The 16,435-nt window shown below is 41.7% G+C and overlaps 1 protein-coding gene across 3 annotated transcripts in view; it reads right to left on the bottom strand.

Annotated features, from left to right (window-relative positions):
* ATP2B2 (ATPase plasma membrane Ca2+ transporting 2) overlaps positions 1–16,435 on the bottom strand; it is a 272,273-nt gene that overhangs the window by 52,276 nt on the left and 203,562 nt on the right. For all 3 annotated transcript variants that reach the window (XM_058166189.1, XM_058166188.1, XM_058166190.1), the window contains 2 exons: positions 1,090–1,331; positions 324–558 (listed from right to left, as the gene is read on the bottom strand). In XM_058166189.1, the coding sequence (XP_058022172.1) occupies positions 324–558; positions 1,090–1,331 (477 nt within the window). The remainder of the gene's footprint in view (positions 1–323; positions 559–1,089; positions 1,332–16,435) is intronic.

Below are 16,435 nucleotides of genomic sequence, written 5' to 3' on the forward strand. Positions count from 1 at the left end.
GTCTTCCTTTCATCAATCACAAATTCACTAAGCGTGCAGTTTAGCATAAGATTTGTCTTCTTAAATGGAGGGGGGGGAGAGAAACAGCACACACCTTAAATAAATAAAATGAGTATTAGCAAAATAGTTCAAGTTCTTTGAGTCAATTGAGAATTCTAAAGGACTTCACATATTCATATTGTTTTTATATTGCATTATGTTTGGAAATATTGAAAAGTTGACTTTTTTTAAAAAGACCTGATTTTTTATTTTACTACTCACAGAGAAAAAAAAAAACCCTCTCAGCTTCTTGGACTTTTTGTTTTATTTTAGAGTATTTTTACCTCTGGTCTTACAGGATCTTCTATGCCAACCACACAAATGCAGGTAAGATCAGTTAAAATATCATTTTCATTGTCCCAGTCTGGTTCAGGATCACTGGGAAAATCTCGAAAAGCAACACAGATGGTTCTCAGTCCATCGCAGGCCATGGGCTCAATCACTTTCTTAACCATTTCATCTCTATCACGAGGTCTAAAAACACGAATCTCTCCTGCAGCATTAAGAATCTTAGAACATCTGGAAAGAAAGGAAAACAAATGACTGGATCACAACTGCAAAGAAGTAAGATTCAACAATTGAAACGGATGAGATTATGGCATTTAGAATATTTTTTTAAAAAAAAAAATAGCAGCGGCAACTTGGATCATACCTGCCTCAAATAATAAGCGATAAAATTCCTACTAACAAAATAAAGTTTTTTCCAAACAAAGAGACTATGTCAAAAGATCTCTTTACCGTCTCCCTTTAGGTATTAGTCTGAATTCTGCCCAAAGCAAGTACTTATAATAAAGAAAAACAGATATTGGTGACACTTCATACATATTTTACTCAGAATTGTCCAGTAAATTTTGACAGACTAAAAGAACAAATGTATTACAAATTTTAAAGATTGTCCCATTGTTTTTTATGGAGACTTGGAGTTTCATTAGGGATGTATCTATCTGATTGACTGTCTGTGTCAGTAGTATATTTATATTCACAAAGCAGCTGGAACACCTCCATATAGAATTAATGAAAAAGGGTTCAAAACAAATACCGTGCACATACTTCTTTAGGACAATTTCAGAAGCCCCTTTGCTATACATTCGGAAGCTGTCATCTGGCATTTTAATGACAGTGCTCATTGATTTTCTCACAGAGTTAAATGTGTAAACTTTGTAGAGCTTCTCTTCAGGCATTTGATTCCGAACAGGCTGATAATCCTGCTTTAGAGCCAACACAAATCCAAGCAATCCACATTCTGTCTTGTTGCCAACCTGACGAGGTAGACCACCTTCCTTTTCTGGTGGCTAAGGAGAGAGAGAAAAATGGACTTCAGGGTTTGTCATTTGGCATCCTCACCTGATTTCACTTGCGATAACATGCAGTTCTTCCCTATTATTATCATTTTTAGATAGCCCTCAGCTTATGAACAGAATTGGGACTGAAACTTCTGTCATTAAGCAAATCATGCAGTTTCCACCATTGACGTTGCTTGTGGAAATCCCCCAGGGCAGGTTGTAAATGCTAAGCACAGGACGCCAGGATGCTGCAGCTGTGGTAAATATCTGCCAGTTGCCAAGCTCCAAAATTTTGACCATGTAACAATGGGTATATTTAGACAGTCACGAGTGCAAGGACCAGCTGTAAATCCATTTTTTCACTGCCATCATAACTTTTAATAGTTGGTAAACAAATAGTCCTAAATCAAGGCCTATTTTTTCAAAGAAAAACAGTTGCAGAAGCCTGGAAAGCGTATTAGAGCATTACAAAGAGATTCTGGTGCTTTAAGAATGCTCTCAGATTTTTTTTCTTTTCCGAAATGAAACAAAGCTGAAAAAAATCACTATATTCCTTGCTTGTTTGGTTGCTTTTCATATCACAACAACAAAAAGTTCAGATTTAAACTGCATATAATTAAGGTAACTTTTAATATGGAGACTAAATGGTCTATCCATCGCATGTAATACCAAAGCAAAACTATTCATTTAAAATATTTCTATTCCACCCTTTGTTCCTACACAAAAACATTAAAATAGAATTTTAAAAAAATTATTCTAAAATAGTACTTTAAAGCTAGTTTGAAAACATGGTTACATATAACCATATGTAACTGCAATGGAGCTTAAAACTTGCTTTGCTGCAAAGCAATGATTAATATTTACAAACTGAAAGAAAACAATTGTTCTGTAGTTCATCTGAACACTAGTTTTGGGTCTGGGTGTTCTCAGAGCAAATCCTATCATAACTATGTGTAGTGACACTGGGTAATTTGAAGTAAGGTATTGTCAGCCATTCACCATTTTCAATCTGCAAAGCGGATGTAATAATGACATGGAAGGTTTATGACCATCATAGGTTTCACAACAAGCTTGATCCAAATTAAGCTCTCCAGATTTGTCAGATTTCAACTGCCAAAGTTGATGTAGTATAATGTTTGGACCAATGTTTGGTCTGGGAGACCCAAGTCTAATGGCCCTTGCCAGGACATAGAAAAGGGGAGTACTGTGTATATTATTACTTGGAACTCCTGAAGGTAAAAAATCAAATATAAGCCTAGCATATGAATAAAATAAAAATAAATAATTGTCAGCTTAGGAAAGCATTGTAGAAGGTGAAGTCATTTGAAGGAGGAATACTGCCATCTAAAGTCATAGTGTGATTTTCCTGCTTTTAAGAAATACTTGAGAAATTTTTGTAATCAATATGTTTATTGTAGAATGTTTAGTCTTCTGGACTGATAATCAATTCTATCAGCCAAAAGTAAACTAAAAGTCTTCTAGTAACTGAAAGCACTAAAAAATTGCAATATAAAGGTATTTATTTGGTGGGGAGGGAGAAAGTGCTGGGTGGGCTGGATACATTTGGTCAGATGCATGATTTAGGAGTTTTCCTCCAGGTAAACATACTAAGGATTCTGCAACCCTCTGAGTTACAAGTCATGTTGAGAAATGTAGCTCAAGATGCTGGCAATTCAGCCTTCCACTAATGATCAAGGTGGCATCCTATAAGGGATGTGCAAAAGTTCTGAAGAAGTACTTCACTTTTGCCTGACTTCTGGGGACTCTATTGGTGGTTCCAATTTCCAGGAGAAGCTTATGTACATACACTTCTTCTTATCCTTTCCCACCAATCCAAGCCAATCTCAGTGAGAGGTCCCCAATTTTTACCCATCTGAAAGAGATTTGTGGTTTAAATGAAGGACACTCCCAAAGATGAGCAATATCAATGTATATATTTCACAGATAAACATGACATTTATAAATATGACATTGATAAATATGACACTAATTATACATTTAGATGATAGTGTACACATTTTCCTACTGCATCTACCTGCCAAACCTATTTCCATGCAGTAGAAATTACTGCTGTCAATCTAGAGCAAATTACTAGTTAAAATAATAATGTGCATGGGACTGCATTCTTACTCACGCTAGCAATACTATTACCAAATTTGCAGATGATGCACCAGTGGTGGGACTCATCTCCGGGGACGGGGGGATGAGTCTGCCTATCGAGATGTGGTGGACCAGTTGCTTTCATGGTATGGAGACAATAACTTGGTCCTTAACACTAGTAAAACCAAGGAGCTTATAGTGGACTATAGAAGGAATAGATCAGACATTCAGCCCTTGCTTATCAATGGAGACCGAATGGAGCAAGTGGCCAGTTTTAAGTTTCTGGATGTTATCATATAAGAGGATCTGACCTGGGGCACTCACATTGCAGCACTGGTCAAAAGGGCCCAGCAGAGATTATATGATCTGAGACATCTCAGGAAACAACAACTGAATGAAAAACTGCTGGTGACCTTTTACCGCGGCACCAGAGAATTTTAACCTACTGCACCTGTGTATGGTTTACCAATTGCACAGTGGCAGATAGGACAGCACTCCAGAGGGTTAACATCATTGCCCAGAGGATCATTGGTTGCCCTCTCCCCCAGTGGTGGGTTGCTCCCGGTTCAGTCTGGTTCTTGAAACCGGTAGTAATGGTGGCAGGAGGCTCCACCCACCTGGCCGGATGTCATCACAGATAATCTGCACATGCGCAGAAGCTTCCACACATGTGCAGAAGTGTGCACACTCCCATTGCGAACTGGTAGCGGAGTTAAGTAGAACCCATCCCTGCTCTCCCCTCTTTGGAAGAGCTTTATAGCTCCCACTGCCTTAAGAAAGTTCAAAATTCTTAAAGATCCGTCTCATCCTGGACACCCTTTTTTTGAACTATTACCATCTGGCAGACGGTACAGGTCAATAAAAACAAGGACAAATAGTCTGAAAAACAGCTTCTATCCCAGGGCAGTAACTATATCGAATTCTACACTATAGTGCAATATTAATGCAATATCGGTTTTCAATTCAATTGTATAGAATGTGAAGGATGTGGGTTTGTGTTTTAGTTTTATAATAATAATGTACACTGATGATGGCATTTAATTTTGTTGTATGAGGTGCAATGACAATAAACTAAACTAAACTAAAAGTTTTACATTCCCTTTATCCTCTTCAAAGTTATAAGCCATTCACCTTAATGTTATATAAATGCAAAATATGGATACAAGATAGCAGGAAAAGACACTTAAACAAATACACCAACTCCTATAAAAATATTGAATGTTAAAATAAGCTACTGATGAGCCAGCAATATTCAGCATCAGATGCAGCCATGGACAGGCCTTCTTCCTAGATTTGGTACTTATGAGAGCATCTTCAAAGATAGTCTCAATATAGAACCAGGGTTATACAAGAGAAGGCAATAGCCTATCTATATTCTGGTTTTCAGCATTTAGGGCTCACTGCTATCATCTAGAATTGTACCTGACCACACATAAAGCCCCTTGTATCCTGCAGTAATAGTACTTTAGAAATATTCTTCACAGCAAGTGAAGAAAATGCAATAACAATCCAGAGAGAAGTCATGGGAGGACAAGTGCCTTCATAAGTCTTAAGAGACTCTTAGACACTTTTCTTAATTTTCAAAACAAAGGATTAAAGTAATTAAATGATAATGAAAACAATTATTCTTTTGACATTATCTCAGTCCCTGGACATTACAAGACAATGCGACTAATTTCTAGTTTACTTGCTTAGTGATTTATGTCATTAATATAAGACTTAGTCTGCCATTCTGTATCCTCATGTCAGAAAACTATTTTGCAAAATGTTTGATAATTCAGGTCTATTCATTTTATAATATGCTTTCTCCTTATCAAAAGAATCTAATAGTCAATGATTTATCGAAGAGCAAAACTCTACTCTGTTCATCTCCTGCTTGGACTTCTGTTTATTTTCACTTTCAGAATTCTATCAAACACTTTTGAGGCATGTTTAACATACTAATTATTATAAATTCATTTATTACACATTTCCCCTACAGCAAACTTCTTACAAATCAACAAGCAGCAATGTAGTCTTCACACTCAGATAAAAACAAGTGGCATAGTAACTTTACAAGAAAAACATACCCAAATGCTGACATCTCTGCAGTTATGCTATCTACACTGTAGCCTTTCCATTTTTTTTTTAACATTACCCAGTTCTTATATTTTTTATCATTTTTTTTCTTGGTCACTAACGTTTATAAGATTCATTTCAGATCCATCCTTTGACATTTCAGTAACATTTTCACACAAAATACTTTAAAATACTTCTTCAAACTTTTCTTCACAATTTCATCATGTTTATTTTTAATTCTATTCAATGTGATGGCAGCTCCTCATTTATCCCTTTTATACAGCATTTTCAATTTCCACTCAAAGCTGTATTTTGTGAGTTTTTCTTAAACTCTTTTTGACTACATTTTTATAACTGATTTTTTCTCTTTCTACATAGTGGTGTTTTTTTTTTCACTTTTACCACTAATTTCTATTACCCCAGTACTGACATTGTTCTAATTTTAGATGACAGTTGGTGGCATGTTGCCAATGCATCTTTAATTGCTTTTCTTTTATATATATCAAGTCCATATGTTCACCTGATATTCAGACCTGGGTAGATTTATGGCAATAAGGCAAGACAAGTGAAGCAAGTGCTTAGTATTGTAGCAAGCTAATCTGCAACTCCCTGTCAGGTGCAAAGAATCAGGATGATGTGCTAAGTTGCAGTACCCAAGATTTATTAGACCTATATATTGCTTCACAGTGCTTTACACTGTAAACTTCTCTAAGCGATTTACAATGTCAGCATAAAAGTAAAGGTAAAGGTTCCCCTCGCACATATGTGCTACTTGTTCCCAACTCTAGGGGGCGGTGCTCATCTCCGTTTCAAAGCCGAAGAGCCAGCGCTGTCTGAAGACGTCTCCGTGGTTATGTGGCTGGCATGACTAAATGCCAAAGGTGCACGGAACACTGTTACCTTCCCACCAAAGGTGGTCCCTATTTTTCTACTTGCATTTTTTACGTGCTTTCAAACTGCTAGATTGACAGAAGCTGGGACAAGTAACAGGCACTCACCCTGTTACATGACACTAGGGATTCGAATTGCTGAACTGCCAACCTTTCAATCGACAAGCTCAGCATCTTAGCCACTGAGCCATCGCGTCCCTGATAGTGTCAACATATTGCTCCCCATTAACAATCGGGGTCATCCTTTCATCGCCCTCAGAAGGATGGAAGGCTGAATCAACCTTGAGCCAGTGAGACTCGAACTGCTGGCAGCTGGGAGTCAGCAGAAGTAGCTTGCAATACTGCATTGTAACCCCAGTGCCACCATGGCTCTTGAATGCAATGAATTGGTTCCAGCTGAAAAAAATTCATTCTGAATTAGACATCATTTGTTGTCAAACATATCACTTATTCAAAAGTTCATATTAAAAAAAAATCTGATATTTTGCCAAGTAAGAATGCTCATATGTATTAACAGACTCATTTTCGATGCAATTCTCCTGCAAGGAACTCTTTGAAATGAATATAAATAATTTATATGAAGATGTCTTATTTAAAATAATAACCTCGCATTTTAATATAATGCTTCTTAGAAGTCAAATGAATTAAGTTTTTAAAAAACTAAGCAGGCAATTAGTGATTGGTAATGGCTGTATATAGAATATCCCAGCTCTGCTTTGCATGTGATATCTCACACCAGCAAAAATTACCTTCAAGCAACGGCTTAGTATTACATATTGGTTGTACAGTTTCCCAGAGAAGTTACTGACCCCTCCGAGCAACCTTCAAAAAACACTTCTGCACTAGGATATTGTTGGCACTAAGGGATGCTGTTGAAGTCTTGACTCAGTGCCTGGATAGTGTGTATATCTGGAACTGAGTTAGGCTCAATTCTGACAAGACCAAGTGGCTTTGTTAATTTGATTTCTCCCTGATTCTAGGGACATTCCACATTTAGTGTTTAAGGGAATTGCATTGCCGTATGCAAACTAATGTACAATCGGGGATGAATTTGTAGCTCCTGCTCAAAGAACAGGTGGCAGCTGTGGACAAAGATGCCTTTGCACAGTTTGAGTCTGTTTCTGAACCAGGAGACCCTTGAGAGAGTCTACTGTAAGGGCTGTCCATGAAGACCACTCGGGAGATTACTCAGAAGCTAAAGCTGGTTCAGAATGCAGCTGTGTGGAATGAGATGGTACGTGTTGCAGTCTCTGCATGTACCTTGCATGTACCTTTGTAAGCACTGGCTTCTATGTGCAATTCAAGATGCTGGTTATCACATATAAAATGCTTCATGGAATAGACCTTGGCAACTTGAGGGACTGCCTAGTTCCATATGTTTCCACTGATTTTGCTGTGGACTGCCCCCGGCCTGGACTATTATCTGATCGGCAGCCGTGAGAGGGGTTTTTGGACTTTTCTGAGTCCACGGCTGCTGAGAATGGGGCCGGGTAAGCAGTCAGCGAAGTTCCGGCAGCCATGTTTGTTTTCGGGCCTGGGAGTGGGGCGAGTGGGGCGATGATTCGGCGTTTTTTCGGCCGTTTCTGGCCGGTTTTCCGGTTTTCCAGCTAATTCTCAGTTGGCTCCTGCAATTGGCGATAAGTCTTGGCTTGGTATGGCCGACCTCCCTCCGGATTACCATATCGCGTTACATCATGTCGTCCTGGCTGCGCTGGGCCGCTTGGGTTTTGGATTTTTTAACCCGGTCTGGACAATGGCAACAGCGTTTGTGACGTTCCATCTTTTTTCGGCCATGGCGCCTGTGGCTTTCCCTTGCTGCCAGTTGATGATCTTGGCGTCCTTTCTATCCTCCAGCCTCTCGGAGAGGTTCAACCTGTGGGATAGGTTTGGCCCCTCGGAAGGAGAGGTTTGGAGAGTCCGGGCCTCCGAACCGGGTGAGGATGCACTAGGGGGTGCTGGAGTTGAAGGGACCCCTGGATGGTGTGTTCGATCCTGGCTTGGAGGTGGTGGTTGGAGGACAGCGGGAAGGCGTTGGAGGTGTGGTGGACTTATCAGCCTGGAGACCCTCTTTGGACAGTTTAACATCTGCTACGCCTCTTCTGGCCTTGTTGGCATTCTTGGCCTGTGTGGGCCCTTTTGGGGCCTTGGAAGACGCAGGAGATGCAACAGAGGCCGACATCGCTTATGAAGGAACATCCCCCTCCCCCTCTTCTTACACCAGGATGTTTGATTTCAGACCTCCGACAGACTACCATCTGGACTGTTTTGCGGTTTCTATTCTTGTCTATCCTTATTAGGATTATCAGCATTCTGGTTTATTTATTTATTTATGTCATCATTTTAGGCCTGTTTTTATCTAGGACCAATACCATCAGATACCAGCATTAACTTTACCATCATTCTTGCCTTTGGAGTTGGACCCCCTTTCGCCGGTCCTATCTTCTATTACGACGCGCTACTCTTCTTATGAACTCTTGCAACTGCGAGGTGCCCCCGCCTCGCAGATATGGCCCTCCGCACTACCGAGGGCCGGCCTCTATGACGGGTTTTGGGACCCACAGAGGTGGCATGCGAAAAAAAAGAACCTGTGGGGTTTTTTAAATAGGGAATTTTTAAGGGTTGGGAGGGTAAGGTCGGGTAATGGGGGTAGCCCGTCGGGGGGGGGTTCAAAGGGGGGGAGGGTATTGCCAGTCCCAGTGCATGCTCACGGCACCATTTTACCGGGTCCGAAGACAGGGGGGGAGGGGGATGATCAGAGCGGAGTGTGTTATTCCATCTGTACGGTGAGTGGGAGAGGCAGATATGGCGGAGGCAAGGGGTCGTATCGTTCTCTGGGAGCACGTGCTCGATGTTTTAAAGCGATCACGTGCTCCGGCCCCTTAGTCCTTACTCGTTCCCCGGATGGTCAGGATCCTCAGAGCTTGGGTCTTAGGTTGATGCTGTGCAATGCCCGCTCCGTGGTTAATAAGGCTCCCTTGATTCATGATCTTATCCAGAGGGAGTCCGCGGACTTTACGGGCATTACGGAGACCTGGTTGGGCACAGAGGGGGGTGTTCCCCTGGTTGAGTTGTGCCCACCAGGTTTCCGTGCATTTCATCAGCCGAGGCCCAAGGTAGGGGTGGGGGTGGCGGTTGTGATTAAGGAAAGCCTAGAGCCGAGGGAGTCCACTGTGTCTCAGATAGCTGGTTGTGAATCCCTCCTTGTGAAGTGGGGCCATAGGAATCAGATGGGTCTGTTGATCACGTACCTGGCTCCTTGCTGCGTGACTACAGCCCTACCTGAGCTGCTGGAGATGCTTGCCGAGGTGGCAGTTGAGATTCCCAGACTCTGGTCATGGAGTTTTCAACTTGCCATCGGCCGGCTTGTCGTCAACGGCAGTTCAGGAGTTCCTGGCTTCCATGACGGCCATGGACCTGATTCAAGTAACTGATGGCCCTACACACACGGGGGGAGGCACACTAGACTTGATCTTTATCTCTGGACAGTGGATTAATGATCTGGAATTAGGAGATTTAGTGACAGAACCGGTGTCATGGTCAGATCATTTTCTCCTTCGCCTAGACTTTCGGACCGCCGCCACCACCGCAGGGAGACGGAGCCAATGCGTTGGTTCCGTCCCAGGCGCCTGATGGACCCGGAGAGGTTCCAGGCGGAGCTGGGCCCGTTTCCTGAGGATCTTGCCCACGGCACGACTGAAGAACTAGTTGCGGCCTGGGAACGGGCCGCGGCTGGGGCTTTGGACCGTGTCGTGCCTTTGCGGCCTCTGACCCGGCGTAGATCTCACTTGGCTCCATGGTTCTCTGAGGAGCTGAGGGAGATGAAACGCCGGAGAAGACGCCTAGAGAGCACCTGGAGGTCTAGCCGTTCGAGGCTGATCGGACACTAGTGAGGTCTTTTACTAAGACCTATCTAGTGGCAATGAGGAGACGGCGTTCTCGTTTCCTCCCTCATTGCATCGGCAGATAACCGCCCAGCCGCCCTGTTCCGGGTGACCCGTTCCCTCCTTCGCCAGGAGGGGCGGGATGACCCCCTGCAGGGACGGGCTGAGGAGTTTAACGGTTATCTATATGATAAAATCGTTCAGCTTCGGGATAGTTTAGACCAAAATTGCAATGGTCCAGATGGGATGGAGGAGGCACGTCTTGTTGAGGTAGTTTGGGATGAGTTTGAGTCTGTGGCTCTCGAGGACGTGGACAGGTTGCTGGGAAGGTTACATGCGACCACATGTTTACTGGACCCGTGTCCTTCCTGGCTGGTGCTGGCTACTCAGGAAGTGACACGAGGCTGGCTCCAGGGAATTATAAATGCTTCGTTGATGGAAGGGGTTTTCCCTGCCGCCTTGAAAGAGGCGGTGGTGAGACCCCTCCTCAAGAAGCCTTCCCTGGACCCAGCTATTTTGGGTAACTATCGTCCAGTCTCCAACCTTCCCTTTGTGGCGAAGGTTGTAGAGAGTGTGGTTGCGTGGCAGCTTCCCCAGTACCTGGATGAAGCTGTCTATCTAGACCCGTTCCAGTCGGGCTTCCGGTCCGGTAACAGCACGGAGACAGCTTTGGTCGCGTTGGTGGATGACCTCTGGAGGGCCAGGGCCAGGGGGTGTTCCTCTGCCTTGGTCCTATTAGATCTCTCAGCGGCTTTCGACACCATCGATCATGGTATCCTGCTGCGCCGGTTGGAGGGATTGGGAGTGGGAGGCACCGTTTATCGGTGGTTCTCCTCCTATCTCTCCGACCGGTCGCAGACGGTGTTGACAGGGGGGCAGAGGTCGACCGCGAGGCGCCTCACTTGTGGGGTGCCTCAGGGGTCGATTCTATCGCCCCTCCTGTTCAACATCTATATGAAGCCGCTGGGCGAGGTCATCAGTGGTTTTGGGGTGAGTTATCATCTGTACGCTGACGATACGCAGCTGTACTTTTCCACCCCGGACCACCCCAACGAAGCTGTCGAAGTGCTGTCCCGGTGTTTGGAAGCCGTATGGGTCTGGATGGGGAGAAACAGACTCAAGCTCAATCCCTCCAAGGAGGACGGGCTGTGGATGCGGCACCCGGTTCAGTCAGCTGCAGCTGCAGCTGGCTGTGGGGCGAGTTATTGGCCCCAACGGAGAGGGTGCGCAACTTGGGAGTCCTCTTGGATGGGCGGCTGTCGTTTGACGATCATTTGGCGGCCGTCTCCAAGAGGGCCTTCCACCAAGTTCGCTTGGTGCGCCAGTTGCGCCCCTTCCTTGACCGGGATGCCTTATGCACGGTCACTCATGCCCTCGTAACTTCCCGCCTGGATTATTGCAATGCTCTCTACATGGGGCTGTCCTTGAAGTGCACCCGGAGGCTGCAGTTAGTCCAGAATGCAGCTGCGCGGGTAATAGTGGGAGCAACTCGTTGCTCCCATGTAACACCACTCCTGCGCAGTCTGCACTGGCTTCCTGTGGTCTTCCAGGTGCGCTTTAAGATTTTGTTCACCACCTTTAAAGCGCTCCATGGCTTAGGACCCGGGTACTTACGGGACCGCCTGCTGTTACCGTTTGCCTCCCACCGACCTGTACGCTCTCACAGAGAGGGCCTTCTCAGGGTGCCGTCCGCCAAACAATGTCGGCTGGCAGCCCCCAGGAGTAGGGCCTTCTCTGTGGGAGCTCCCACGCTCTGGAATGAGCTTCCCCCTGGTTTACGTCAAGTACCTGATCTTCGGACCTTTCGCCGTGAGCTGAAAACGCACTTATTTATTCAAGCGGGACTGGCTTAAAATTTTATTGGGTTAAAATTTTATTGGGTTATTTATATTTTAATATTTTAATTCGTTTTAAATTTGGCCATTTTATAATATGCTTGTTTTAATTTCTTTTAATATTGATATTGTGATTTTTTACTTGGCTGTACACCGCCCTGAGTCCTTCGGGAGAAGGGCGGTATAGAAATTGAATAAAATAAATAAAATAAATAAAAATTTTAACTAGGGTAGGCATGCTCCAGGTCCCTTCAGTTAAGCCGTGTCTCTTTGAGGAACTCGGGAAGTGGGCTTTCTTGGTAACAGTTCTTGTCCTGAGGAATGACATTCCCCCATAGATCCATGCTGTTCCCATACTTATGACTTCTGCAAACTGCTTAGGATCTGTTTGTTCTCCCAAGCCAGGATGGGGATTGAGCACCTTTGGGTTTTCTAGGCCTATCTTCCAGTTAACTATTTTCTTTCTATAATAATTGCTGCTTTCTTTCACATTTCTTTTATAAAATTATAACTCAGCAAAGTCACTCTGGAGTCAGGCAACATCAAAACTGAACAAACTAACAAACAAACAAACATGAAACTGTGATTCTTTGAGTGAAACTTAAAACTACAGTAATCTTCTTTATACTGATCACCTATGTTTACCTTTCATCCATTATAACCCCAAATATATATTAAGTACTATTCCCGGGCCATGTGTCTTTTATTGCATATTTTTTTCTGAGTCAGAGCTGGGATCTTTTCTACTATGTTACAGATCAAAGGTTAGGGAGGTAAAAATACTATATTGTGTAATTGCTGAATTGAATAGAAAGGGAACAAACAATTATCTTCCTGATATGCTTTTTCTGCCCAAACCAGAGAAGGGGAAAAGAGCTTGTTATTTTGAGCTGCCTCCTGGGTTTAAGAAAACCACATGCCAACTGGCAAAGAACCTGCCCCTTGGGAATAATAGGAAAGAAGAGCTGAAGGGATGAAGCATTTTAATGTGCTTTGAAATTAAGGAAAGAAGTGAGTAATAAGAATCCCTAACAGGGCTGAGGCTTTCATGAAAGTTCAGCTATGATGATGAATTACTCCCTTCCCTTTGGTAGTTTCACAGTGCAACCCTGCCTTAGATAGGGCTATTTCTGAGGAGGGACTGATCCCGTCTGCCACCACTTTGCAAAATCAGATTCTGTCTATCACTTTCATGACACACTTTGATCTTCCACTCACCAGATAAGTCTCCAGAATGAGATGACATGATGCACAGCCCTAAAGCCTATTGCATTGAGTTGTTTTTCCAGTGGTTCAGCCATTAATAAAACATTTAAAAAATGAGGGAGGGAGGGAAAGGGAGGGAGGGAGGGAGGAATCAAGGCAGATGGAATGAGTCATAATTAACTTAGAAAAGAGAAGGAAAAAAGAAAGAAAAGCTATATTGCTGGCCATGAAAATGCCTCTTTTTATCATTTGGATTAAATAACAGGATAAAACAATTTCCTCTCCAATTTTTATCTCAGATATGAAGTAACAATCTTCAATTCACAGTGTCCTGTATGCAGATAAAAGGCTTTTGAGCTTATTTTTAATTGGTACTCATTTTGATTTTTATAAATGTGTTGGTTTATTTGTATTATTAAACATTGCTTTTGGTTTTATCTTTTTAATCCAGGATGAGCTATTTTGCTTCATAAAGTGGCAAAGCAACACTTGAAAGAACTCAACAGGCATTTCTCATTTTTTCAAATCAAAGAACAGATTTTTCTGAGAAACCCTGAAAGCCATACTTGTCCGACTAAAAGGGTTACCCCAGAGACATACATAGTACTATGTAATTCACTTGAGTGTACTGATTACCTGAATTAACTAACAACACCTTTAGAGGATGCACTCAAATGATTTAAAATATTGTTGCAAATAAAAAAAGTTTTTCAATTTAACAATTATACTTCAAAACACATACATGAAAGATTAGTCAGTTATGTTATGGTTCCTAATGCTAATGGTACTGTAAAAACAAGAATTGGCAATGAATTCTATAAAAGCTCCTTCTCAGTTCTTTCTTATTAGCAGTGGCTGTTATTGTTTGTTTTCTTGGCAGCTTCCTTTTACTACATAATTTCAGAGGCAGATAATATATTAGGGAGGGAGGTTGTCAAGTTGCTTATCTGCCTTGAATCTTTCCTTTTGCAGTTGTCTCAGCTGCAGATTTCTGGCAAATATTTGATTATGCATTTTTGTCTTATTTCCAAAAAAGCAACGACGATTAGATAATCATTACACTATAACATGTCTTCATTCCCCAGCACAATTCATGGACAAGCAATTAATTAGAAAACATTAGATTAATGACACTTCTAAATTTGCACACTTCAAGTTAATCATTTATTTATTTTCAGTTTGTTTGTACTTCCCAACTCAATCATAATTTGGCATGGTTTAATAAATACACACTAATACACACATACACATAAATTATATTTCTATGTATAATTTAAATTACAATTAAAAAAGATAAAAATGAATACAAGCTAGAAAAAAGAAAAATTAGAAAGTGAAAAAAAGAGAGAAGAGAAATAAAAATATATTTTTAAAAAAGATATATACATACATATAAAAACACACACATATACATACATGTGTGTGTGTGTATCTGTGTGTGTGTCTGTGTTTTTGTAGGTTTTCACGGGTATAGGTATGTAGGTCTTGGCGTATTCGGGTCTTTTCCTGTGTAAGGTTGAGAGTATCTTGGCGACGTTTAGACAAGGTCTCACTCAGGCTGGTGCTTTCGGCTTCGTGCTTGTGTGAGCAAAGCGTGGTCGGAGCTGCCGTCTCTCTATAAATACTGGTGAGGCTGTGTGTGGAGTGTTGGTGGGGGTGTGTGGAGTGCCAACACTACACAAACACACACACACACACCCCAGTATTTATAAAGACGGCAGCTCCGACCACACTTTGCTCACACAAGCACGAAGCCGAAAGCACCAGCCTGAAGATGATGAGTGAGACCTCGTCGAAATGTCACCAAGATACTCTCAACCTTACACAGGAAAAGAACCGAATAGCACGAAGCACGAAGCTGAAGCCTGAAGATGACGAATGAGACTTCATCGAAACGTCGCCAAGACACCTCCAATTTTACGCAGGAGAAAACCTGAATAACCAAAGACCTACATATATATGTATGTATGTATGTATGTATGTATGTATGTATGTATGTATGTATATATATATATATGTATATGTATATATGTATGTATATATGTATATATGTATATATATGTATACATATATACATATATGAGAGAGAGAGAGAAAGATGACTTCCCCCTTCATCATAGCACATACATACAAGTTTAGTAACTTGTCACTTTTTCTTAAAATATAAAGAATGATTTTCCTACAGTATATCCCATCTATTATCTATAAACAAATCCTTTTCACTCCAGGGAAAAAATAGTGAACTATAAGACTTCAGAGGAAGAAGTGGCAAATTAAAGGCTGCAGTGAACGATGAGCAGATCAGCTCTTTCTAATTCCTCTCCAGACAATGAGGACTTGAGATCAACCACAAGTGCTTCAGACAGTTGCTCCTCATGAGAGGAACAGTGGTCTGCAGCAGGTTTAGATCTCTGGGACATGACACTGGGTTTGCATCCTTTCTTTTCTAATCAATTCCTTGTTAGCTGCTTTTTGGGTATTAGGAACTTTTGGATCGACAAGATTTAAAGCATTGGGTAACTTTTCTTCAATCCTTAGCAAAAGATGTTTAAAAATATACGTTTAAACACTTAAAATTCTCTTGAAATAACCTGCAAAAGGTGGTTAGAATTTTGATTTTGAATTTTTTTGGAATTTTGATTTTGGAAAGTTACAAACGGCCTTGGATTTGAAATAAGATTTTGGAATTAATTGTAAAAATCCTCTCCATCAGATATTCCTTTTGTTTTAAATTGTGTTTTAAAAAACAACAGTATGTGTCTTAAATGATTTGACACTCAAGGCAATCAGAAGGATTTAGAAGGAATGAAGATTACACTTAAAGAGACTAAATACTAAGATTATTACAAGTAAAGGAAGGAATAATATATCCACTTGCCCTATCAACTAACCTATTAAAATCCTGAGTGTACACTCAGAAGAAACCATTTTCAACAACATGCAGAAACACGGAAGTGAGGGGGCTAATCGTGCCTTTTATAATTTTGTCAACAATAAACTTAAAGACTCAAGATCCATCCCACCACTAAAAGATTCTAACAACAAAGAATGCAATGACGAAACAGTCAAAGCAAACCTCTTCAACATTTTCTTTGGCTCAGTTTTTGTAAACTCCGATAACACATATCCAACATTCCACAAAC

Source organism: Ahaetulla prasina, chromosome 2, assembly GCF_028640845.1.
Source record: "Ahaetulla prasina isolate Xishuangbanna chromosome 2, ASM2864084v1, whole genome shotgun sequence".
In the NCBI taxonomy this organism is placed as follows: Eukaryota; Metazoa; Chordata; class Lepidosauria; order Squamata; family Colubridae; genus Ahaetulla; species Ahaetulla prasina.